The 26,165-nt window shown below is 40.3% G+C and overlaps 1 protein-coding gene across 1 annotated transcript in view; it reads right to left on the reverse strand.

The window, feature by feature from the left end:
* The window catches only part of ADGRA3 (adhesion G protein-coupled receptor A3), a gene marked incomplete at its 5' end in the record, with an annotated part of 56,115 nt that extends 34,665 nt beyond the window's left edge, over positions 1 to 21,450 (reverse strand). The window contains 2 exons of the mRNA XM_084266814.1: positions 3,667 to 3,738; positions 21,182 to 21,450. Of these exons, the coding sequence (XP_084122940.1) occupies positions 3,667 to 3,738; positions 21,182 to 21,450 (341 nt within the window). The remainder of the gene's footprint in view (positions 1 to 3,666; positions 3,739 to 21,181) is intronic.
* Between the last annotated feature and the right edge of the window lie 4,715 nt (positions 21,451 to 26,165).

A 26,165-nucleotide genomic window follows, 5' to 3' on the forward strand; every position in this document is an offset into this window, starting at 1 on the left:
CAATCTAAACGAATTCTTCAATTTCTGTATTTTCAAGTGTTTTTCACTGCACAGGTTTTTCAGCAGAACCTAGAAGCTTCCCCACCACCACTCAGTCTTTCAGAAATTACCAGAAGAAGCATGTGAGAAGGGGGAAAGGGTAATTTCTTAGCCTGACACACTCAGTCTTCTGAAAGAGACACAACTAAGAGACCAGGACTACAGTTAGAGCAGAAAACAACTTACTAAATATTCATAAGCCCATTTCTCTGCTCAGCAATATACAAACAAGAACTACTGACACTTTGCAATCATTCCTAAAGACTTTTTTTAGAGTTCATATCCACTACTAGAACTCAGGTCCATCTTTTCACATACTCCTCTGCACTAACACAAGAAGAACTAAAATCAGAATTTGTTACTGTCTGAAAAAAGCTATTAGACACTCCTATTTTTAAGGCATCCATATATCTGCAGATTGGTGCTATAAAAAGAGGAGGAAAAAGACTACATATAACACTCCTTTCATGTTTCATATTTTCCCTTTTCAAAGGTATATTAGTATATCATAAGACGACATTGGTAAACCCTTATCATTATTTACAGGTCAATAAACGTCAAACCCTTCTTTTACGATCTAAATATTTTACTGAATTCCATGCCTGTCTTCCTTCTCTTTCCCTCATGTACAATGAAAATAGTACTTTACAAATACATAAAGTAGCCTGCCTTATCCTCACAAAAAATCATCAGGCAGCATTAGCTAGTCCCAGATGGAAGACAGCAGTTTGCTTCTAAGTTGCTGGACCTTGAATAATCCCATATAAAGTCAAGAATCTACTAGGTGAAAAATTATCTGTCACAGATTAGTTGTGCGAGAAGTTACTTCAACATTTAAACTACAGGAAATTCATAGCAAAACACAGCATTAACAAAGTCTGTGGAGATTAAAATATTAAACATCTTTTAGTACAGATACTTTAATCACCATTTATGGTAGCAAAAAGCCTTGACCCGCTTACTGTTACTCAGCTATTACATGCACGAGTCTTTTCCTGTATGACTAGGAGTAGCATCAGCAATTCTGTATTATAGCGAACATTTCACCCTCCAGTAAAACAAAGCTCTTATTTTGGTACTCTTATCAACCCTGTTTACAAAATAAGGCAATACCAAGTTTGATGTTTTCATAAATTAACATATGTGCACAAAATTATTAACAGATTTGAAATTCCTACTTGGGGCCAACATTTTTAATGTATTTCCCTATAGCTTTGGGGCACAAAACAATCTCTCCCTTTCAACAGTAAAAGTGAAGAACTGTCAGATGGGGACGAGGTCAAGAGATAAGATGTTTGATTAAAAGGATAAGAATAAAAGGCACTAATCTGTCAGCTGCAGATACCATACGTCCAAGTTTATTTCAAGAATTGAAAAAAAAATCTAGACATCATTTACAAATATGTAAAATTTTGTTAAGATGTCTAAGAACTAAACAGGACAAAACAAGTTTAGTGTGTTAAGAGACAGATTATGAAGTTGTGAATTTGTATTTCAGAATTCAAAATACTGATTAAAATTCAAAAAAAACCCACACAACTATTATGCAGGCACATGGTCCTGACATTTAGTTTGATTTATTTTAGTTTTTTTTAAGGCTTTGGTTAAATGTATCTATACATTTGAACTCTAGCAGAAAAACATTAAGGAGAAGTGGCAAAAATATTTGCTAGGAAGTATAACATTTCAAGGAGTAAGTAAACAAGCATTAAACACATACAGAATCTCTCCCCTGGTAAGCAGTAATGTTAAATGACAAAGCCACTGTCCGAATTAACAATTTAAATGCTGAATGAATTTATTTTTTTATCACCCTTTAAACTTTTAATTTAAAAGTGAGGAAAAAAGTTTATCTACAAAGAAAGAAAACACTCATAAGAAAACAAGGGGAAGTATGAGTAATAAGTAGTAGTAAAAATAAGTGCAATTTTAAAGGAATGCATGTTATCACAGGGAACATTAAGGAATATAATTCAAAACTGCTGAACATAATGTTAAAGTTTAAAATAGTTAACTGGGCTTTCAATTTTTTTTCCTTTTGCTGTTGACTATTCATTTAAGTTTTAAAAATGATTGTCATTAGCAGGGTTGCTTCTACCTGAGATTGCAAGAACATTTAAAGGAGAAAAGTTTATTTTTACTGCTTTTAAAATGTCTTACACACAAAAGAGAAATGCTCATTAATGCTGATTGCATCATACTTGTTTTTGGAAGGGATAACACCTGGCAATTAGTAATAATTTGTTAATATATTAATTCCTACACCAGTGGACAAAAATTGTGTTCTATCATCACATGAGACTGCCATACCATCTAAAATAGCACTATCCCAGATCACTTTAAATGCTCAAAACATAGTACCTCACCTACTACTTTCTTCTCCTTTTCATAAAGGAAGACACTAAAATAACCTAAGAAAAACCTTACAAGTGACAGGAGTTAAATGGAAGAAAGCTATGTTCTTATAGTTTTGAAGAAAATTAAGATTTGGATTCACAGAGCAATGTAAATTAGCATCTGAAACTAATTAGTTTCATGTATTTCCTGTCTGAAAATTGTAACGAGTTACAACAAATAACAACTGTCAGCAGATGCCTTTATTACCTAAGCAAAGATGCCAAAGCAATGTGTAAAGATCTAGAATGCCATCACTGCTGATAACCTTGCTTCTTTGGCACAATGGCATATTTCTACAATAAAGCTCATCTGCCAGTGCAGAAGACAAATCTTTCTTCTGGCATGTGGGAGAGAGAGTGATGGAAGTGTTGGAATTTATTTAGGCCAGGTGACCGGGATTGCAGCCTTCAAGTTTTAGAAGAAGAATAAAATACTTTTAATCCCCTGAAGCCAAAAGTCATTTGGAACTCTTCCTAGATGTTGTGAGATGATTATGAAACTGGCTGCCTTCCCAGTCAAATGGCCTAGAAAAATCCTTATCTCTAAAGTTTCTGCTTGCTCCCAGGTAGATCAACCTGCCAATCCTGACCTTCTACCAGATGGGAAAAAAGCTGACTATAACAGAAGCCACAGTGCTTCCTCTTACCTTGTAGGTGATATATCATCTGAAAGGGAAAGCAAAAACAGGAAGCAAAAGGTATCCAAGAAGTTACTCTCATCTGACTCACTCCCATTCCCCCCTTCCCACACACAGTTCAGTGTGTATCAAAGTTGCAAGGTACACAAGAAAAAACTGTTAAATATGTGTCAACAACAAATTTACAATGAATCTAGCCTTTTTAGAGGTTCTATAAATTTGCTTCCCCTATCAATACACTTCACCATTGTTTGATAAAGGGTTTGATACTTCATAAGAAATTAAGGAAATAATTTTCTTTACAACATAAATTCTCATATTATGTGACCTCCACCATCAAAGCAAGTCTAGTCCTTGTAACACACTAGTGAACTTTCCACTGAAACTGCCCTATCCCTTTATGCTGTTATGTTATATTCATTAAGAGAATGCTTAACTATGTTAATTCATCAATCACAAAAAGAAAGTTCCAAAACAAAGAACACCCCTCCCATGCAAGATATTTTGTTCTTGGCATTAATAATGAAACATAAACAGTATATAACAGTATATCACATTTTTATAATGAAAATAGCTTTTTAAGGAGTACTTACAATCTTTCAAGGAGGTGTAATCCAGAGAAGGAACCATTCTTCAACTCTGTTATCTTATTGTTACTCAGAATCCTGCAAACAAAAACAGACAAGAACAATTTAACTATAAATTTGCCCACCCCCCCAAAAAAAAAAAAATGCTGCAGCTTACACTTCTGAAGTAAATCTTTTTGTTTAACTGCCTTTATATTAAACTACAATACTTATCTCATTCTCCAAGGTGCATACAACAGCATTGGTTTAAGATTATGAAGGAAAAAGAGGATTTTCTATGTTATGTGCCTTAAGTATCATGCAAGGTTACATAATTAAGACATGAAAGCAAGTACACTCATACAGGATTATCATAACAGAACACCAGAATTGGCATAGTAGAAAATGATGTATTATTCAACATTCTGTTCTTCCATACTTATTTTGGTTTTCAAAACCACACAGCATATCACCGTTACCCATTTCCTTTGGTGCCAGCCTCCCATGTTTTGTCACATTTCACAGCCAGCCATCATTCACACATTTGTCCATCTCAACAGTCTTTTAAAGATATCTGCAAATAAACTCAGCAAGCACTCCTTTATATCTATCTTTTAATCCCTTAAAGGAACACACAACCACAAATTTCCCTTTTCACACAATAAACTGGGATCGCGGTACTTGGCTAGATGGGCCTATTTTCCAACCACAGCCAGCTGCAGATGCAAGTTACCCTCAGATTAGGAAATCTTTTGTATAGCTTTATGCTTCCTTATTTAGAAAGACCCACTTACTATACAGCTACATATTTCTGTGTCACAAAAAAGCCTATTTTCCTTTTGAAGTGTGTAAAGTTTTGTCACCTACCAGGCTCCTTATGAAAGGTTTTGCAGTGGAAAGCTCTATGAGTAACACCTCACCTGGCTCATTCTGAGCACAGCGCCTGCTAGCTTCATTTGATGCTCCCCACTTACAGTGCAACAAGCAGTGATCAATCCCTACTCACCACCTCTCTACCACGAGTAATTATGTAGAAACCTAGATGGTCTTTTGCCAGAGGGAAGATTCATATTTTACTTACTCTTTACTGTGAAGTCATCTTGTGCCACCTTAATTTCTGAGCTCTTTCCAGCTCTATTATACTAAAAAATTCTGAGGTAAGACCACAAGAACTGAAATAGTATTCAACACACAGACAAGTCATAAATTATGTAATAGGATAAGAATGATGTCCTGGTTTGTTTCCTGTTTTCCTAAGAATTCATAACATATGATCTGCCTTTACCACTTGTACTAAAAACTGAAGATTTCTGGTCAACTGGGCGCCCATCATCTTAAATATGAAGACAGAATTGTCTTTGTGACCAGTACAGTTCTCATTTTTCTACAACGTGCTGCTTTTGCCACTTCGTTGCCCAACTATTAGTTTCACAAACTTCTTCAAAGTGCTTCACTTTACCTTCATACTTACATCAAACAACTCACCAAACTATCATCCCGCTACTCAAGAGTTTCAGAGGTCATTAAGAAACACATTACATGTTACAGGTCGCAGACTCCACTCCATTGAGAAGGCTAACCATTTACTTCCACACCCATTTCTTACCCCTTGGCAAATTAGCTGTTCATACTATCATTTTCCATTTTGGGTTGACATTATTTTCATCAAACACCTTTGGCAAGGGACTAAGAGATGTTTTTTTGAAAAGTATCTACATCTCACTGTATCAATCTTTGTAAATATTTTGCTGATTCTGAAGAGCTCTACATGTTTGTGGGGAGGAGCTTCCCATTACAGGAGATGTAAATTTTCCTGAGTACTCAAGTATCCAGTAGATTATAAATTCTGCTGATTTGATCAATACAAACATCAGGCTTGGAAATACACAGCTCTTATGCACTCTTTCAAAACAAAACAATAATAAAATAAATAAATAAACTTCAGCATTTGCCACCCCTCCAGTCCTCATTCTAAGCAGGACTTCAGATATTCATCATATGACTTGCTCATCCCTGAGTTTTTAAAATTCTCCAGTGCACATCATCTTGTCCTGGAAATTGATTCCCTGTGTCAGTTTGTTCCATAACTTCTGCTACAGTCACTTCAATTTCAAACCAGTCCTCTATCAAATGCATCCTGCACATCCAACATGGCCTGTGCACTTCCTTGCTTACACCAGTTACAACTTCAGGGTGGATAACTACTTCTACACTTAACTGCCTTTAGGAGGTTTCTTTCCAGTCTACTACACCTTTCAGATATCCTTTACCACAGCCATAAACCAAACACGCATACACACAACCCTCTTTCCTCCAACGCATGGAATTTGTTATTGAATTACAAGGATTAGTACTTCAAAACACGTCATGAATAAGATAAAACTAAAATACAGAAATACCAACCTACAAAACCAGCATAATTTTGACACAACCACATTATTACGCTAAGTCGTTTTCTTCTCCAGGTTTCTCAAAGATTGCCTCAAGCCTCTGTGATTCAGACAAACACAGGGCAGGCAGTATTTTGTCTCAAAGTTCTGGCTGTGAGTCAATCTCACACACACAGAATCAAGACAGCTGAAGAAATTATTTGAAAACCTTTCAATTTCCAGTCTGACAGACAGAATATTTGAAAATTCTTGAAGACTAAATCACTCAACCAAGGTAAAAGTTCTGATGCTGAAAGGAGATCCCATTCCTTTTCATCCCCTTACAGTCAAACCGTGTATTTCTGCAGCTCACCTCAAGTCATCGCTGAAACCCACTGCTCCACGAGCAACAAGCATTAAACTACACATTTACACCAGGAACCTTCCAAGAGATTAATACATCCCGCACAAAAGCATGATCAACATTGTATGCTACAGAGTCATATAATCCCAGGTGAAGACTGATCACAGGAATGGTGAAAAGGATGAGGAAAAAAAAATATTTAAAAGTATACTGAGAATTTGCTGTTGTATATGCCTATAATTCCTGTAACAGCCATCAGACTGCCAGCTAAAAAGAAAATTTCTTCTTGTCAAAATAACATTCTAAAGTCAACTACATCAAGCTGACTTGTAGGAAGGAAAGAAAGAAAATTTTCCCCTTGGCTGGAGCTGCAGTAACCTAGGTGAGAGAACAATGAAATGCAGAGGTACAAATCAAGGAAGCCCAGATACTCTTCAGAAAGGTACAGGTATTTCAAAGAATCCTTGTATCAAGGAAAGCACATGTAAAAGGAAACCAAAATACACATTTGCAAGACTGCAAGTTTGGTAAATAGTATAATATTACTACTAATAAAAAGACAGCTTGGAATGCCAATAAAACTAGAAGAATTTAAAGGAAACGTCAGAAATCAGCCATCCTGAAGTCTTTGAAACTACTCGCACTTCTACTCAAAAAGAAAAAGGCTCCAACCTTAATAATAAGTGTTATTTTTAAAAATAGGTGGTACAGGACTCATTCTGCAAAGCAAATCTATTCAGAGCAATGTACACCTTTATTTCAACATCCTTCTTAGTTTCAGAAATGTATGCAGGAAAAAATCATAATATATAAAGAAATTAAGTAGCTTATAAAAAACCCCTCATTAATAGTTAATGCAATCTGAACCCAAGGCATAACAGCAGCAAGAAAAAACACAGACCCATTTCAGACTTAAAATAAGAAAAAACATGAGGTTCAGAAACCATCCAAGTCAACACAAGCAAGAAAACCACAATCTTCAGTAGTACAGAAATAATTTGTATTTTATTTATAATTGACTTCATCTAAAGATTTATTGATTTAACTGGTACTTCTTCCAGAAAAAGGATCTATTAAAAAAATGGAGCAGAAACCACTTCAAAAGTAGCTGTAACTGACCAAACTAAATTTAAACTAAATAAAAATTACAGTTCTGTAAAAAAATAAAAAGTTTTCTGACATTGCCTATAAAATAATAGGCCTAAAGTAGAAGCCTTTGAATATCTGCGCACTAGGTAAATTTCTCTCTGGAGTGTGATGTACAAATTATAGTCAGCCTGATTTAGTATTTTCTCTGCAGAGGCTGTTAGTTGCTCAACCATAAAGGTTTAGTATAATAAATGATAGATTTTACAACACTCTATATAACCTAAGATATTTCATCACACTTAAAAATGTTGTAAGTGTAATCTTCAAAAAAATGCAGTTTAAAACTTGCTGTTAATATATTTAGTCTATAGATTATCTGAAGTGTTAAGGGATGTGGCATAAGATGACAAAACACGATAAAGCGTTCACCTCAAATTATATCTTTTTATAGTCATTATCACAATTTCTGTGCATTAATGTAAAGTGAAATGATGGACTATTATGTATCACTTAGACACATCAAATTATTTGTGACCAATAATAATTTAAAGTTATTAGTTTAACATCATAATTTTCCCTAAGAGACAAGTAATTCTCAAAATACAGAAACTCTTCCTCATTAAGAAGTTTAAAGGGTAAATGGTTGGGAGCTACAGATCTCCGCTCATCCCCATCTTGTTCAACTCTTTTTTTAACAAGTGACTTTGCAATATAAATGACACACCTGGAAACTTCATGAAGGGGTTTCCATAGTCCAATGTCACTGTTGTTCCAAGTGTCTTACAAACTCCAGATCAGATTTAATATATATTTTTAAATGATCAACAACTCCTGCTTGGAACAAATTCATTTTGTTTGTCCAACCCTTACGTAACAGAAAATAAAACGTGGAACTACCACACACACACTCACAAAAGAATTAACACAAAAAAACTTGGAAGAAAAAGCAGCAGGAAAGAAGTTCTATTATGGACAAGAACATCAATACAGGCCATACACACACACATAGAAAAAAAAAAACCCTGAACCACCCCAGCTTTTCACCCATTCCAAGAACACTGCTGAAATGTTCTGTTGTAGAACACAGCTTGCATCTGAGAACAACTTCCATTTTGCTGCTCAAGGCAGCAGAAAAATTTGGCAAAACTATGCAAAGAAAGTAAACTATGGCTCAAGCTTATTGACAAGACCTTTCGCAGTAGATGTCCAGTTACTATCACCCAAAATGCATATGCAGTCAAACCCAAAGCCTGTCTTGTTCTTCAAAGAGTTTTATTAAAACTCTTTTTTTTTTTTAATACAGCATGAAAAAAAAAAACCAGAAAATCAAGGCTTGATTTGTTTTTAACATTCCCAGTTAAACATTCCATTGGAGTTGCTAAGCCCAAGTGAAGAGTGAGATGTGGGACCATGTGAAGCGCATCAAGTTCAGTAAGGCCAAATGCAAGCACAAGGACCTGCATGTGCATTAGGGCAACCCCAAGCACAAAGACAGGCTGGGTGAAGAATGGATTGAGAGCAGCCCTGAGGAGAAGGACTCGGGCGTGCTATAGGATAGGAAGCACAACATGACGCACCTGGAGCCCAGAAAGCCAAATGCATCCTGGGCTGCATCAAAAGTGGTGTGACCAGTAGGTCAAGGGAGGTGATTTTGCCTCTCTCTGAGACCCCACCTGAAGAACTGTGTCCAGCTCTAGGGTTCCCAGTACATGAAAGAGATGGACCTGTTGGAACAGGTCCAAAAGAGGGCCATGAAGATGCTCAGAAGGCTGGAGCACCTCTCCTATGAAGAAGACAGGCTAGGAGAGTTGGAGCTGTTTAACCAGCAGAAGAGAAGGCTCCAGGGAGACCTTATAGCATCCTTGCAGTACCTGAAGGGGCTGCAGGAAATCTGGAGAGGGTCTGTTTACAGGGAGAGGTAATAATAGGACAAGGGGTGATGGCTTTAAGCTGAAGGAGGGGCGATTTGTATTAGATATTTTAAGAAAGTCTTCACTGACAGAGTGGTGTTCAATGACAGGTTGGATAGGGCTTCAGGCAACCTTTTCTAGTGGAGGGTGTCCCTACCCAAGGCAGAGGAGTTTGAACTAGAGGTCCTTTAGGGACCCATCCACTCTGTTCTTTGTTCTCTGAAAACAATTTGGCTCGTGACGTACAGAACAACCATCACTGTGACAGCCAACTAGACAGAGATTTAGAATGTATCTCCAAACTTCACAAATTAATCCTTTCATGGGATACTATTAAAATGCACACACATCCCTTAACACTATTACAAAATAGTCAAAACAGCCTCCAAGAAGCCTGTAAGAAGACTAGGAGACAATATAACTTTTAGCTGAATGCTGAAGTAGCTTCCAGAACACATTTTAAGAGACACAAATGGAGAGCCAGGAAATAGAAAATAAATCAGATTATTCCATGATGACGGCTGTATACTCTAAGGACTGGGAAAGAGGCCACCAGCAAAAATTGAACTAAAATAACCATCTGTACAACTAAGAAAAATGTTTTCTGCTGAGAGCCATGAACATGCAAAAAGAAATACATTTTTTGAACTTTATCTTCTAGAAGCTGTGATTTAACAAGTATATAAAACCAGTATTTTTCAAGTTAGTATTTTGCTTTCTCGTGAGTTACTGGTGTCAGAGGGAAAGAAACCTAAGTAATGGACTGAGCAGAACATGAGCAGTATTTGCTTGAAAGTAACCCTGAAATGAAAACGCTCCACAAACTATATACAAAAAATTATTAATCTTTCCAAAGCCCCTAACAAAAGGAGATGGTATTTTCCAATTTAAGAAAAACATTATAATCGAGGAACCTTAGCAATGAAACATTTGCAAAATAGAAGTTTGCAACAGTTAAAAGGTTTCCTGTACCTCTTCATTATCATACACGTTAAACAATATTAAAATTATAAACTAAACCACTCAGAAGTAATGAAAATGCAGAATTAAAACTGTGTATTTATATCACTTCATTTTAACTGTGCTCACTTTACATGATGATGTAATGATGGACTTCTTTTTGTCTACACACACTCCCTGCATCATTCAAGTAATGATGCTCACTTTGTGCACTGCTATTCAAGATACTATTTTCTTGCGGCCACATGCTTTATTACCTTCCTTTAAGAACAAACCACTTCTCAAGGACGGAATTCTTTATTTCTAGTGAAAAATAGTGCCAACCATTGAAGTACCTCAGTGAACATTCTACATAACAGTACTACATAAAAACATCTTAGAAAAAGGACAGAACTGAGGGGCACAAGAGAATGAAAGAATGGTTAGCAATGTTAACAAAAATTATAATTTTACAAGAACTGATTTTGATAGTTGTATAATTTGTACTTATTTAAGGTTGAAAAGCCTTCCTAAGAGAAAATTAAGAGCACTCCGCAACATCCAATTTCCTCCAACCCTAACTGAGTTGCTGTTTCTGAAGCTAACCAAAAGCACTGATAACATAACCTTTGTGACCATGACATTCTGGGAAGCTCCCTCCAAGTTCTTTCTCCCCCCGCTCCTTACCTCTAGCATGTGTATTAGTTTGAGAGATGATGATCGACTTTTTCTGTAGTGACCATCCTGTCTTAGCCCCAGCACTTTCTGCTCCCCCAGAGTTTCCCACTTTTTTAATCCTGTGTAGTAACTCTACTGAGATCCAGCCCTTGGCTCCCCTAAAGAGGAAAATACTAATGTATTTATCTTCATGGGCAGGCTGTGTCCCATGCCTGTTTTTTAACAGATATTCAGGACAATCTTGGAGCAACAGGGATTTTTGCTCTTTGTTTTGATTATGGTATATCCCTTCTTACATAGAAGAGGAAGATTATCTGTTTCCTTGTGTGAACTAATCAAGTATTTATTAAATATGTGAGTTTGTAATGCAAGGCAGCATGACCTAATATGCCAGTCCTCCTGCCACGTAACCTCTATTTGTTATTTTCAGGATTCTCCCTGACTTGTAGGGTTAGTGCAAGTTTACTCTACCCCTCCAACCTCTATATAAACACTCACTTCACAGGAAATACTGCCACAGATGCCTAGCCTAACTAAAGCTGTTAATGACAATATATTTTGAATACACTATTAATTGCAGCACACGCTGTCACACCCAGTCTCACCCACATGTATTTACATTTCCTATCAGGTATATGTGCTCTCCAGAGAGTGCTTTGTCCAAACAAGTTAGCAAGCACTTCCTGCCAACTGCTGGCACACAAAGATACGTTCTCACAAAAATTTAAATCTTAATCCTACAGAAGTCAACAGGTTTAGGTAGTTTAGCTCCCTGAACTGACTAGACAAGGAGCAGAACAGCTAAGGGAGGGGGAAAAAAAGCAAAACAAACAAAAAAAAAACCCGCAAACCACCTGCACAATGAGAGACTGGGAGGTGAAGGTACAAACCTGCCAACTTCAGTTCAGGCTACAGTTTTACAAGCAGCTGGGTGCTGATGAAACTTTAAGCTGTCAGAGAAGGATATCCTTCCCCTATCCTTGCTCCTGATCATACCCTGTGTATGACACAGGCTGAGAGTGGAAGGAAACCTCCCTTCTCCAGCACAGAGCTGTCAGGGCGGCTCAGTGCAACCCACAGAAACTCTGAGACCATCAACACAATTCTTACAGTTGGTTTGAATTCCTGTTAAAACCAGAGGCTGTTATCCTAAAACAGTTTGAGGTATTGGAACCCATTGTTTGGTATTTCTTACAGGATGCTTTCAGAAATCTGAACATAACTTGAAAGGACTGCTTGATTCTAAATTTCAAGGTAAAACCTATTCTACAATGACATGGGCCAACTAACAATGAGTTATTGTATCTGACAGAAAAAAGCCTTTATCTTCACCTCCTCAGTTGGAACTAGCACACCATGTGGACAATACAATTTCTTCCTTATATCTGGTCTGAATCTACCCTCTGTTAACAGGCCCTACTAAAAAGTTTGTCTCCATCTTTCTTATAACACACTTTCATGTACTGGAAGGCTGCTATAGCATCTCTCCAATGCCTTCTGTTCTCCAGGCTGAACAAGCCCAACTCTTTCAGCCTGTCTTAATAGGATTGGTGCTCCAGCCCTCTGAGCATCTTTGTGGCCCTCGTCTTGACTCACTTCAACAGCACCATGACCTTATGTTGGGGATCCCACAGGTGGACAAAGTACTATACCCACTCTTCAGCACCTTCCCCACTCCACCTGCATTAACTCTGAAGCCCTCCTTAGTTCCCATCTTCAAAACACCCTATCCATTCAAAGAAACCTTTTCATCTCAACTCCCACAGCAGTTTCTGCCTTTTAATCCAATCTCCCTGCCTTTCTTCACTTGATACCTAGACCGTGGTCTCCCTCCCTCAACCTCAATGCATTCTTTTCCTCTAGATTGAACGGACCCAGCAGAGGACACAAATTGCACTCTTAGACAAAGCACACAAAGACAGCGCAGCTTACAGACACCTAGAGCTGTAATGCTGGAGACTTGCCTGGATGAATCCTAGAACAGGCAGAACTATGGGATTAAGATGCCTATTTCTTAACCGTGTTTAACCAATCTGCATTTATTGTGTTTGGTTTATTTGGGTGTGTGTCCCCCCACCCCAAAAAAGCTTGTAGTTGGTCTACCTTGACAAAAAGGTCAAGTTCCTAGTCTGAAAGTGACAACTTCCCAGCTCTCACTCACTAGTTTGGATTACACACACACACACACCACCAAAGCAACTACACTACTTAGGGACTGACCAGCACTGCATTGCAGTGCACTGGCATCCCAGTCACGCTAATACAGATTGGAGACCTGTAGGACAGTACTGTACTGCACCACTAGACATGGCTTGCCTCATTACCAAAGGAGGAGTCACAGAATCACAGAATGGTTTTGGTTGGAAAGGACCTTCAGGATCATCTAGTTCCAGCCCCCTGCCATGGACAGGGACACCCTCCACTGGACCAGGATGCCCAAAGCCCCATCCAACCAGGCCTTGAACACTGCCAGAGAGGGAGCAGCCACAGCGTTTCTGGGCAACACAGTATTGCTCTGAAATTCTGGAAATTCCTTATTCTAAAATAAAATTCTAAAAAAAAAAAAAATTCAAATTGTTTTTGGATAATGCAAATGTTAAAACACAACACAGTACACAGAATCCCAAAATCACAGAATGTTAAGGCTTGGAAGGGACCTTGAAAGATCATCTATTCCACAGATGATCTGCCACAGCAGATCACCTAGATTAGGTAGTGCACGTGAACAGCAATTAATGGATACGCTCTGTCCCACTACAGCAGTGTAAGGGCAGCAGATACTGCAATTTTCACTTCCAACAGCCAAACAATGAAATGCAAGGATGACAAAACCTTACCTATTTACTGTGCTAAAGACTAAACACATTTAACAGAATACTTAAGATTTTACAAATTAATATCTTAAATCCATTATCTCAACTCAGAAAGACTTTCAAAATATATAAATTTCTTATCTTCCCTGAAGTTCTTAAACTTCAAAGATTTTATTATTACTAATGAAGAGAAATGCTCAACTGTTTTTAATCTTCATGGATTCACTACTGGTACAAAGAAAGCATTTAAACTGTATAGGTTCAAAAGTTAGGGACCATTATGGTGAAGGTAGACTAAATAAAGAGTAATGACAAATCCATGAATCTGCAACATATCTGGCCCATGCAAAGTACATAAGTAACCACTGAATTCCAAAAAATCTAATCTTGCAGCTCCATACTTGTTTTCAATTACAAAAATAACCTTTGAAACGAGAACAAACTGCAAGCAAAAAAGAGTGAGTCACACAGTTATTCATTCTTTATCTATCACTGCAGTACAAATTCTAGTTTTATTTATTTAACTCTTGGCATTAACTTCTAAGTTTTAATATTTTGCATTTTTACCAAACAAACAAAAACAGAAGCACTATAGATCAATAAAAGAAAAAAGTATCAGTCCTAAAAATTAAAATTTCTCTTCCTGATGCTAGATAGGGAGGCAAAGGGACAGGCACTGATCTCTCTTTTGGTGACCAGCAATAGAACTCGAGGGTACGCAGCTGAGACAAGGGGGGTTTAGGCTGGCTGTTAGGAAGGGGTTCTTCACAGACAGGGTGGTTGGGCACTGGAACAGGCTCCCCAGGGAAGCGGTCACAGCACCAAGCTTGAATGAGTTCAAGAAGCATCTGGACAATGCACTCAGTCCCATGCCCTAACTTGTCTAGCCTTGTGTGGAGCCAGGAGTTGGACTTGATTGTCCTTATGGGTCCCTTCCAACACAGGATACTCTGTGATTCTAATGCAGTGAACATTTAATACTCACTGAAGGGCTAATGAACACATAAAAAGCATTGCTTACATGAGTATCTTCTTGCAAGAAAGGTATTTGGCTACTGTACACTAATATTGTGGCTCAGAAAACTTTAAAAAAATGCTTCTATAGAATAATCTTTTAAAAAATCACTATGCGTTGATACCGTTATCACTGTATCAAGACTATTACCAACTCCAGTCCACTATGTACGTTAAAGCCATTACTGCAACACTAAAAAAAGCAGGAGAACATCACACAAACTTGACTGGGTGTCCCAGTGGATATCCATTACCAGCGTAACATGATGTTTTCAGAAGTTGAATACTTTAGGCAGAACAAACCATTACATTTTAGAAGAAAACACTGTTCAAATTGTGACCTCAGAATTTTCCTGCAATACTCAAAAAATTACGTATGTAATCACAGATTATCTTGTGTGTTCAATATCCTATAATATCTGAACCACACAATAATGAAACAGTGTTGGAACAGGGCACACAGCAAAGCATGAATCTGCTTTAGAATGTGCACTGCTCTCTTTTCAACATGGTAAGATATACACAAAAGTCTGACAGATATATACTGAATAGGTCAACTAGAATACAAGCTGAACAGAAAATGGAGTGGCTCTATTATTTTTAGGAGACTGATATCACTCATAAAAATCCATGCTTGGCCACTAAAGGTGTGACTGACAAACTCAGTGGCCTTCTTCAACAGGGTTACAGCATTCGCAGATAAAGTATGACGGATCTGATGGACAGACCACTTGGTAGAAAAGGAATTGGCTGGATGGCTGCACTTAAAGTGTCTCAGTCAACAGCTTGATGTCCAAATGGAGATCATTTATGAGTGATGTTCCTCAGGGTTTGGTATTGGGACCAGCACTGTTTAACAACTTTGTCAGTGACACGGACAGTGGGATCAAGTGCACCCTTCACTGACAACAGCAAGTTGTGTGATGCAGTTGACAGACTGGATGGAAGGGATGCCATCCAGAACCTTCACTGGCTTGAGCCCATTCAAAGCACATGAAGTTTAACAAGACCAAGTTCAAGGTGCTGCACATGGGTCAGGGCAACCCCAAGCACAAAGACAGGCTGGGTAGAGAAAGGATTGAGAGCAGTCCTGAGGAGAACTTGGGGGTGTTATTGGATAGCACGACATGACATGGTATTGCATACCGGCAGCCCAGAAAGGCAACTGCATTCAGGGCTGCATCAAAAATGGAGGTGATTCTCTATTCTGCTCTCATAAGACCCCACCTGGAAGACTGTGTCCAGCTCTGAGATCCCCAACATAAGGAGGAGTTGGACCTCTTAGAACAAGTCCAGAGGAAGGCCAAAAAGATGATCAGAGGGCTGGAGGACCTCTCCTAAGGAGACAGACAGAGAGTTGGGCTTGTTCAAACAGCAGAAGAGAAGGCTCCAGAGAGACCTTACAGCAGCATTCCAGTACCTGAAGGAGCCCTACAGGACATATGGAGAGGGATTACTTATAAGAGTGTGAAGTGATAGGACAAGGGGTAATGGCTTTCAGCTGAAGGAGGGGCAACTTAGTTTCACTATTAGAAATTCTTCATAACGAGGGTGGTGACAGCCTGGACCATGTTGCCCAGAGAAGCTGTCGATGCACCCTCCCTTAGAAGTGTTCAAGGCCAGGCTGGATAGGGCTTTGGGCAACCTGGTCTAGTGGAGGGTGTCCCTGCACATGGCAGGGGGATCGGGACTAGGTGGTCTTTGAGGTCCCTTCCAACTAAAACCATGCTAGGGTTCTATGATTCTACACATAAGTACTTGCAAACTACAAAACTGTGGCTACAGTGGTTCTCAAGTGCTGTCTCTGTACTGCCATGCGTTCATGAATAAAATACATTTTGCATAGCCCATGTGTCCACTGACTGAAGAAAATTTTAAGATAAGTTTTAATGGGAGTTATTAGCCCTTTGTGTCTTCAAAAATGTTATCGCTGCCCAAGTTATTAGCATTCAGGACTTACAACAGTCTAAAATAGATCATTTTAATAAAAAAAGGGATTAGTTGTCAAGAGTACCTTCAAGTTAATAACGTAAATGTACTTGAAAAGAAGAGGCAAACTTCCATAGAACACATTTATTGTGCCTACACTTCCTGTTTATTCATGTTTCGGTACAGGATGCTTTTTTCCAAAACATAACAAAGACCCATCCATACAAAACAAAGGAAACAAAAACAGTTTAAAAAAGCATCAAATCACAAAAAAAAAAAAAGTTATCTTGTCACTAGATAGTTATCTCCTTGCTTTTCTTTTGAAAGATCGAATACTTTTTCTGTAGGAAGGAAAATGTTACTCAGGTAATTACATACAATTCATGTCGTTACAATGTAATCACAGACTGTGATACAAGTAACTGCAATACCAGCGACCTTTGGTTTGAAACTGGGAATTTAGTGATTTATGTTAGAAGTGCTGCACAGATAGCTAGAAAGCCAAATAAGCACACCTTTCAGCTGCTTAACAGATGCAGTTAGACATGATTACATCTACAAGCTGGACATAAACTGTGACATTTTAAGATGTTTCTCAACAGCAACCCAGTTAAGCATACCTTTGAACAGTTCAGAACACAAATCCAGGCTAGCACTCTGGCTTGTAAACTCTAATAGTTGTAAGTGCAAACACTGATACTCCTATGTTCCTATCAGGGTATGTGAGTAAGCAATGTTCACAGACCAGTCCAGCTTGCGATTGAGAAGCACAATTCCTCACTGGATACAAATGCTTTTCCCCTGTTTGTTTAGGTTAGTCTACAGGAATAGGAATCCATGTGTAACAAGTAACTAAGATTCTCAACAAATAGCAAGGATTACACTTTCATGTGCTTTTATTCAGTGGGATTGCACATTCTCTTCCAAAGAACAAAGTAATGGCTGATATCCAAGATGTTATGACATCATCACTGAGCTTGCAAAGAAACACAACAGCAATGGATATCTTATCTCAGACTTCTTTTACAAAAGTACATCACATTCCTTACTTAAATGTGAATCACAACAGCAGCTTCAGTATCTACTGAAATACAGAGCATGTCAGACAAAGTGCCAAGTTACATTTATCCAGTTAGGTTATCTTCACACCTAAATCACCTCATCAGGCTGGTTAAACTGCAACAGCCAAAGCATCTATGGAGTTCATAATGATACACAATTTGCATGCCATTCAGTTTTTATTATATAAGGCTAAGAAAGTGTCCCTTCCCTTAGTGATAACTAAACTTGAATTCACTTTGGAATCCGACCTAACTGCTCAGTAAAGTACCAGCTAATTCTGCCCGGATTCTAAAGGAATCTCAACTCTCACAACTACAAGAAATCCTAAACATTGCTTATTCTCCCATAGACATCTCTCTGTAAATACTCTTGTTCCAGTGTTTGCTTAGTGATTGAGGAAGGAAAGCAAAGCTAGTCTCTTGCCAATTGAAATCACGTTAGGGTATTTTTTCTGAATTGTAACTAAAGAGTCTGACCTAAATTACTAGGACAGTAAAATGTTTTATGGCACATGAATGCCAAGACATTTTGTAAATTAAGTGACCTTGCTCAACTTGTCAGTATCATTAACTGCTAGCTATAATGGTGTGCAAGAGTGAAAGAACTTGGCCACAACACCCTCAGGTCACAGCCATTTAGTCTAATTTCCACTATTTAACTTATTTCCTAGCTTTTTAGAGATTTTAAAGCTGCCAAATGTACAACAGAGTTTGATCAGCAATAAGGACTGAATCAGCATTTCCAAAATGAATAGAGTGATTTCATTTGAGTCATTCCTAGCTCACTCAAACTAAGAGTTTACAGTTTTTTAAAAGGTCCTCATACTTAAAACTGGTTTGTGCAAAGAAAGAGCCAACATAAAAGAAAATTAACTGAATTAAAATGCAGCTGATCTACACAACACTGATCTATTTTCAGCTACTTATCTCTGCGGTGATCCACTAATCCAAAAAGCTATAATAGAACTAGTACTTATCTTAATAGAAGAATCCCACAAGAATCAAGATTCAAGATAACTCAGGGTAGTTTGACTCAAATGAGACAACCTCTCACTATCCACCAAGAGCTGCAATTCTAAGTATCAGCTTGGAAAAAAAAAAGTAATTTTTGGCAAAAGATTCGATAACGATTAACCCAGCCACTACTAATCAACAACATGTTAGTGGAATGGCACTTGGCACCATACCCCAGAGATCACCAAAGCTTTCTAACCAGATGGGGAAAAAAAAATAAAAAGAATCTCTCTCAGAGATATGGAAAGTCACACCTCAAAAGTCAACAAACTTGAAAAATCCTGAACCATAACAGTTATTGTATCCACTCCCTTAAAAGAAGCAGAAGCATTAGTTTAATAATCTTTGCCTTATGTGTACGTAAAATTTCAAAGTGGGTGTTCTTATTAAATGTATAAACAGTTACGATACTTACTCCAAATAATGTTTTGAGAAAAAACACATTGTTTCTTGCTACATCTATTAAGTTTAAAAGGGAAAACCAAATGTTTCAGAAGTTGTCATGAACTTCAAAGGCCAGCTAAAACTGAAAGCAACTAATTAGTGCATGCAGATATGCTCTAGATACACTCTAGATAATGGAATACAAAAATCAAGATGAAAGATAAACCATTTTTCCAAATTCTTCTGTCACTGCAATTATGAACAAAGATACATCCACAACGGCGCTGCTGTGTTTGATATCTGATTTTCTGAACCAAAAGACCCCCACAGTCAACTTCTGTGTATCAGCCATATTAACATATTAACATTAATGGATAATACTACATTTTTAATCATTAATCATCAGAAAAGCATTTGAAGCTAAAGAAGACTAAAATGACTTTGTTAATCAAACAGCTGTCATATTTCACTTTTTGCTTCGTTTACTACTTCAGAAACTTTGCATGTAAGTAGTTCTAGTCACTTCTCACAAGTCATTTAGAAATATTCTCTGAACTCTTACAGATTGCCAAGCTACAACAATGACTTTAGTCTTAATCACCACTTTTTTTTTTTTTTGGCTTCCTCTTTTCTCATAGCTGCAGATCCACAGATCTGCACCTGACCAGATCCATGCCTCTGAGACTTCTTGAAGGAAGCCCCTTCCTTGGTATTCCAATGCTGTTAAAGCTCACAAAAACAACAGTCAGACTGTTGTTATCATGACAGAACTATACACATTTTGTGCTTATTAAATGCCAATTATTGAAAGATTTTTCAAACCTGTGATTTCCACTTAAGTAAATAAATATCTGAAACTAGGACTCAGTTTCTTTTCATCAGTTTTCTTGCATACCATTTGGTTGCACTTGAGTCTTCCCACAGAAGCACAGAGATTTTAAGGGTATGTGAAGAATGGAGAAGGTTCTACTTTTAGGGCCGTTCACCATCAAAATCCGGTGCTGCTGATGGAGGGAGTGGACTGGGCTTTGCCACCTTTAAAGATCCCTTCCGACCCGAACCATGCTGTGATTCCATGTACTTCATTAGAGTGATCGGTTAAAGTCTCAGGAAGAAAAACAACTCGCAAACGTTTTCTTTACATGTGCATGCTCACGTCTAACAGCAACTTATTTCTAAGTTCGGAGTAAGTCGTACATCCTGTTTGAAACTTGTTATTCAAATAGATGATCAAATAGATCGCCTCCACATAAGAAGAGCACGCCTACTGCTACGTGGAAGTAAATGGACTTTTTCCTTTTATTCCCCCCCCCCCCCCCCCCCCAAAGAAGAAACAGAATAAACCCCTTTGGCTGGTTTTATCACAAGCTGCAACACACAAGTCGCTGTGTGCTACCGCGAAGCTCCAGGCCCACCCAGCCGACCGCAGACGGAGCTCACGCTACTAGCGCTCGGCTGTTCAAAGCGCCGCCAAGCCCGGAACACCGAAACGGAGCTTCTCCTGAGATTTATTGGTGGTTTTAAAGTTCAGGGAAGTTGTTTTTTTTTTTTTAAAAAAGGTGGAATTTTAGTAAAGAACACTTCAGCTTTCTGAGCAGCCTGTTCGATTTGACAGAGCAGCCCCCCCCCCCCCCAAGGGGGAAGAGGAGCGAGCTGGGGGTGCGGGGATGCTGTTACTCATTGCGGGAGGGGGCGTGGGGGGGCTCCGCGCCGCCGGTGAGTAACGAGACGCCCCCAATCCTCCCCTCCCTCCCACCCTGGGAAGAATGAAACGCACAGCCCAAAAAAAACCCAACCCCACGCTCCCACGGGCTTTCCCCCGCAACGGGGGGAGCGGGTCAAACGCCTTCGCTCCCTCCTCCCTCCAAGACTGACCCCATCTTACCTCAGGCCCGAGCTCCCTGCTGCCCCTCACTCCCCTCCCCGCGCCGCCGCGCCACGGCTGCCCACCCACCTCCCACCTGGGGACGGTACTCACAGGGTGACCGTCCGGTTAGGCAGCGACTCGGGAGGCAGGACCTGAGCAAGCTCCAGGTTACTGCAAACTACTTTCACCTCCACCGGGCTGCCGGCCGCCGCTGCTTTGCCGGCACTCTTGGGTCGACCGTCGTACTTACAGCCCGGGGGCAGCGCGGCGCCGCCGCCCCCCAGCGCCATCAAGAGCAGGAGCGCGGGCAGGAGCCCCGCCGGGCGACGGCGGCGGCGGCGCGGTGGGCGGCAGGGAGAGCGGCGGCCCTGGGACAGCATGGCGGGGCTGCGCAGGGCCCCGCTCCGCTCCTCCCGCAGGCGATGCGGACGGCCGGAGTCGGGCGGGAGAGGAGAGAGCGGGGGGAGGAGGGAGGGAGGGAAGCGTGTTCCGCCCTGGCCTAGCTCCGCGGGGCCGGCGCCAGGCGCGACCGCAGCGCTGCCGCCATGTGGTGCCGTGGGCGCGGTGGGCTGCGGACGAGCAGGAGCCGCGGCCGCCACAGCCGCCCTCGCCTTTGTGTCGAGGCCGGGCGGGCTCCGCGCAGCGGCAGCAGCGCCGCCTTCCGCCGGTGCCGAAGCCCCGCGGCGGCGAGCGAGCGCGCCCGCCGGGCTTCGGACCCACTGCGCAAGCGCGCCCGTGGCGGCTACCGCCACCGCGCCTGCGCACCGCTGGGTGAGGGGGCCGCGGCGGGGAAGTGTAGCTCCCCGGCGCAGGGGGGCGAGGGCTTCCGAGGGGGAAAAGCGCCCTCCAGGGGCGGAGCTCCCGGCTGGCGCCGTTGGCGATGCTGGGACTGCCCTCGGTCCCGCCACTCCCCACAGCGACGGCGCTGCGACCTCTCGGCGGTTGCCTCTGCCGGCCTCCTCAGCGGGAGCCCTTTGCCCGGGCCGTTGCCTGATCCCGATGGCCGGCGATTTTGGGCCCCCCCGGCATCCTGTAGAGCCGTGGGTCCCTTTGACACTTTGTGGGCTCTGCCTCCCTCACAGTAACAGAGGGGAGCAGTTTGGTTTCCCTCTCCCTGCTTCCGTGCCTTGCCTCTTAAGGCCTCCAGCTCCAAAGCCTTGACTGTCGCTATTCATGCTTCATGGAGAAAGAATAATCTCCTGCCTAGGTGTAAAAAGGCTTGGTACTCAAACACCAAGGGTCTTGTGCTTGTAAGATGTCTGTCCTCAAGTCATCCCTGTAAAATGAGTTACCCTTGTTATTCCCACCTGACAGCCAAAGAGCCAAAGGGTGGAAAAAGTTACTTCAATACCATCAATCTCAAGAAAACCTCCAACCTCTCACCACCTACCTACAATGTGTCTTTTCATTGCACACTTGGGAATGCTTTTCTGGGTGTAGCTAGGTCGTGTTCTCACATTTCTCTGCAGCCGGGACAGCCAAGCACAAATGCCTTTGTGCCAATGACAGCTGAAATTCTCAATGCGTTCTTTGCCTCTGGTAGGTGTGATGATAATAAAATAACTGTTACCTAACTCGCAATCAAATTACAAGAACTGGCAGCACCTACTTTAAAAATTTTAAGAGAGAGAGACTTTGTAGAACTCCTAGGAAGCTCTGGTCCCTAACCAAGAACACACAGTGCCTTGTCCTTACAGAAGAGCTCTGTCAAATAAAACTCAAAAAAATACCTTTTATTACACAGGAAGGCAGCTTTGGAGTTGGCAGTAAGAGCTGCCAAAATGAGTCTTCCAAAGCCTCTAAACTCAGGTGCCCTTGGATAATGTTGAAGAGCCAGATTGGGACCCAGTTTTAAATGTAACCTAATGAAAGAGGTAACAATAGGAATTGTAGATGGGGGCAAGTGGAACAAGGTTACGGTAACGACATCACAATTTCCTGGGCATGTTGTAGATACTCTTTTTCCACCCTCATGTTTTCCCTCCTCAGTTGCATGGCCATTTAAAAACTGAAGATGAAACCTGTGCCAGGCACGGAAATTGTTCACCAGAGTACAAAGGAGACACAGGGTCTCGAACCTGAATATTAGTTTTGCGTCACTGAGTCACTCAGCAGGACCAACCTGATCTGCGTGAAATGCAAGGCCACTATTACATTAGAATTATATTAGGTCAGGACACAGAATACAAAGCTGACAATGCCTTTGTGCTCTTGCGCTGCTGTTGTGCCAATGGTAGGGATCTAATTAGCATAAAACTCAAAAACAGTGTAAAGTTGATTCTTCATTTATGGGCTTTGTCTGAAACAAATTCAAACTGCAGAGTGAGTTTGTGTTGCATCAGGGTGTTGTATCATAGAGCCACATCATGTTTGATGAGGCATCAGGAGTTTCAAAGCTGGGTTGACTGTATCAAACCACTGCCCAAAAAAACTTCTCCCCCCTCAGTAGTGCTGGGTTAAACAGTCCTTTCCTTTTGCTATGTTCTTGCCATAGCCCTCAGCTACCTCAACAACATCATCCCATTCCTTGCTTAGCTACATGAAAAGTTTGTGCTGGGTTAAGGACCAACATGGAGATAGGGCATACAGCAGCTTATGTCAGTTCAAACCAATGATATCAACAGACTTTTGACTTGATATCACCAAAGTTTCAGTGTAGCAAAGCAAGATTGCATTTCCATGCTACTGAAGGGAACATTCACATGTTTTTCAGAAGCTACTTGTTCCTGTCCTTTGTCTTGTACTTGTGACAATGCAGATTTTTTGACCTCAATCATCTCCATTTTTATCTAATAGATGATGCACATGGTCCCTTAATCAAAGATGATGATGGAAGTAAGAGACTTGCTTCTGGTGACGGTGATCATAGAGCATCCTAGCTCTCAATTTTCCCATAATCCTGAAGAGACAAATTTCTTGCCACTGCTTTTCATCTTAATGTCATGTCCAATTCTTTTCCTCCTAATTTATAGATTCAAGTATGTTACTTGCCCTTGATGTTTCTGATCTGCTCTGTTCTTTCCACTCCACTGAGACCACCCTGACTAACATCTCTAACTATGGATCTCAGTTGCAAAGCTCCTACAATTTTAAATGATGCCTCTGTTTAACCTGCTACTATTGAAACCTTGAAGTCTTGTTCTCTGTTGATTTATGTTCTCTTAGTTTGTCTGCTTCTGCAGTGAATCTAATTCCAGGGCATATTGTTTCTCACCCGGAAGGCTTCAAGGAAAAGGCTCTTCTTAAAGGTTTGTGTTCTGACCCTCATCTTAACTCTTTCATGGAAATGACTGCAACTTCCACTCTGTGCCAAAGATTTGAAACTGTTTTCTTACATTGACTCAGGAAAGCTCTTAATCCAAAACATATGTCCCACTGGAGTCACTTAACAAATTTCATGTGTGGGTTATGGTTGGGTTTTTTTGAACTGTCAAGTTTATTAGATGACTACTTTTATTTGAGTTGTAGTGGTCCAAGGATGTAAGGATAAAGTTACATTGCATGTCTGCTTCAAAAAACATAAGTCCTGTTCCTCCTAGCTTTCCTTCAACCCCTCTACCTTTAGGTTATATGCCCTCACTCTTGCTCCACCCTTTTTCTTTCTCTCTCTTTGTTAAGTTTATTTTTTTTGACAGATTATTGAGTTGAATCAACCTAGAGAAGGGTTCAAAGAGTGACAAAGCTGGAGAAAGGCAGGGCACAACATCCAACTTGGGCAGCAGAGTAAGCCTTCGCCATGACTTCTAGAAAGACAGCATGTGTAGGGAGGTGCAATATCTTTTGTTATACTAGCTGATACAGCTGCAGAAAAGGAACCAAGCTGTTCCCAAAACTTACTGGATATAGCTGGGGCAGCAGCTACTCTAAAACATTAACTCTTTCTGCAATTTTTGTTTATTTTTCTGAATTTCAAAAACCAAACAAACTTACTTTTTTCCCCTCAGCCCCCTCATTGTCCATCAGTGTTGGTAATCTTGTTGGTTCTGGCAATACTTTACTTAAGGTAAGGCACGTAGCTTAAACTTTTTTGAATGTGTTTTGCTTCCAGATTGCAAACAATTTCCCTTCCCTTCATAAAATTGGCCACTAGTACATTGAATTTAAAAAAAAAAAAATTCCTCTCTTTTTTACTAACTTCTTGTATCCAAGATATTAAGAAGAAGGGTGTGGGAAAAGGGAAGGCAAAGGAATTCTTATATAGTGTTTATGTGTAAGCAAAGGTAGCTTTGGCAGCACTTCAGATCCTTCATATGTCCTCAGGAGAGAGAGATAAATAGGAGCTTTTAAGTGTTTTTTGTTTCTGATTCTTTGCTTACCACTGTCCTTTGCTTTTATCAGTTCAGGTTTCACATCCCTGCACATTTTTCTGGGCTATTATCACCTTCCCTGAAATGATTGCTCCCTAATTCTCCTCTCAGGGGACTCCCATGCTGCCACTACCTTCATATCTTTTTTTTTTTTTCTCACTTCCACAAAGTCTTCTATCTACTACATTTCATCTTTTCCCTTAATGGATTGGAACATCATCAGTTATGTTTTGTTTGCTACAGCAATTGTCAAGGAAGAGGAAGCATTTGGTTGCCCTCAGCAGTGTCTGCAATACTGTGGTTATTTGCTATTCCAAGTACAGGGAGGTGATGATAACTGCTGGCACATGCTGGCTTGCTGTTGGTAACCACTAAATCCAAACAGGCAGAGTCACCTTTCTGCAAGTGTTTCTTACACAGCTGCAGGTTGTGGTATTATATCCCTGGCTTGGTCAGGCAGTTCACTAAGTTACGCCGAGCTCTGCTGTTGCTCGTGATGAATGCAGGTGTTCCCAGATGCTTGGCTGATGTTTGTCATGTCAGACATTCTCCATTTGTTCTCAGACACAAAGATGTTCTCTGTAAACTCCTCTCCCCAGTCTACTCCAGTCAAGGGTCAGAGAACTTCAGTGGCAGCAGTATAATGGGAAGGAATAGAGATTTTAGACTTGGTTGGGAGTCTGAGGAGAAACACTATTTCCTTTTTACCTGGTTGCCCCTTCAGACACATTTCACAAGTGCTTTGGCAGAATACCAAACATTAGTTGGCTTAGTTTGTATCCTTCTTA

Source organism: Gallinula chloropus (assembly GCF_964237585.1).
Source record: "Gallinula chloropus genome assembly, chromosome: 7".
Classification (NCBI taxonomy): domain Eukaryota; kingdom Metazoa; phylum Chordata; class Aves; order Gruiformes; family Rallidae; genus Gallinula; species Gallinula chloropus.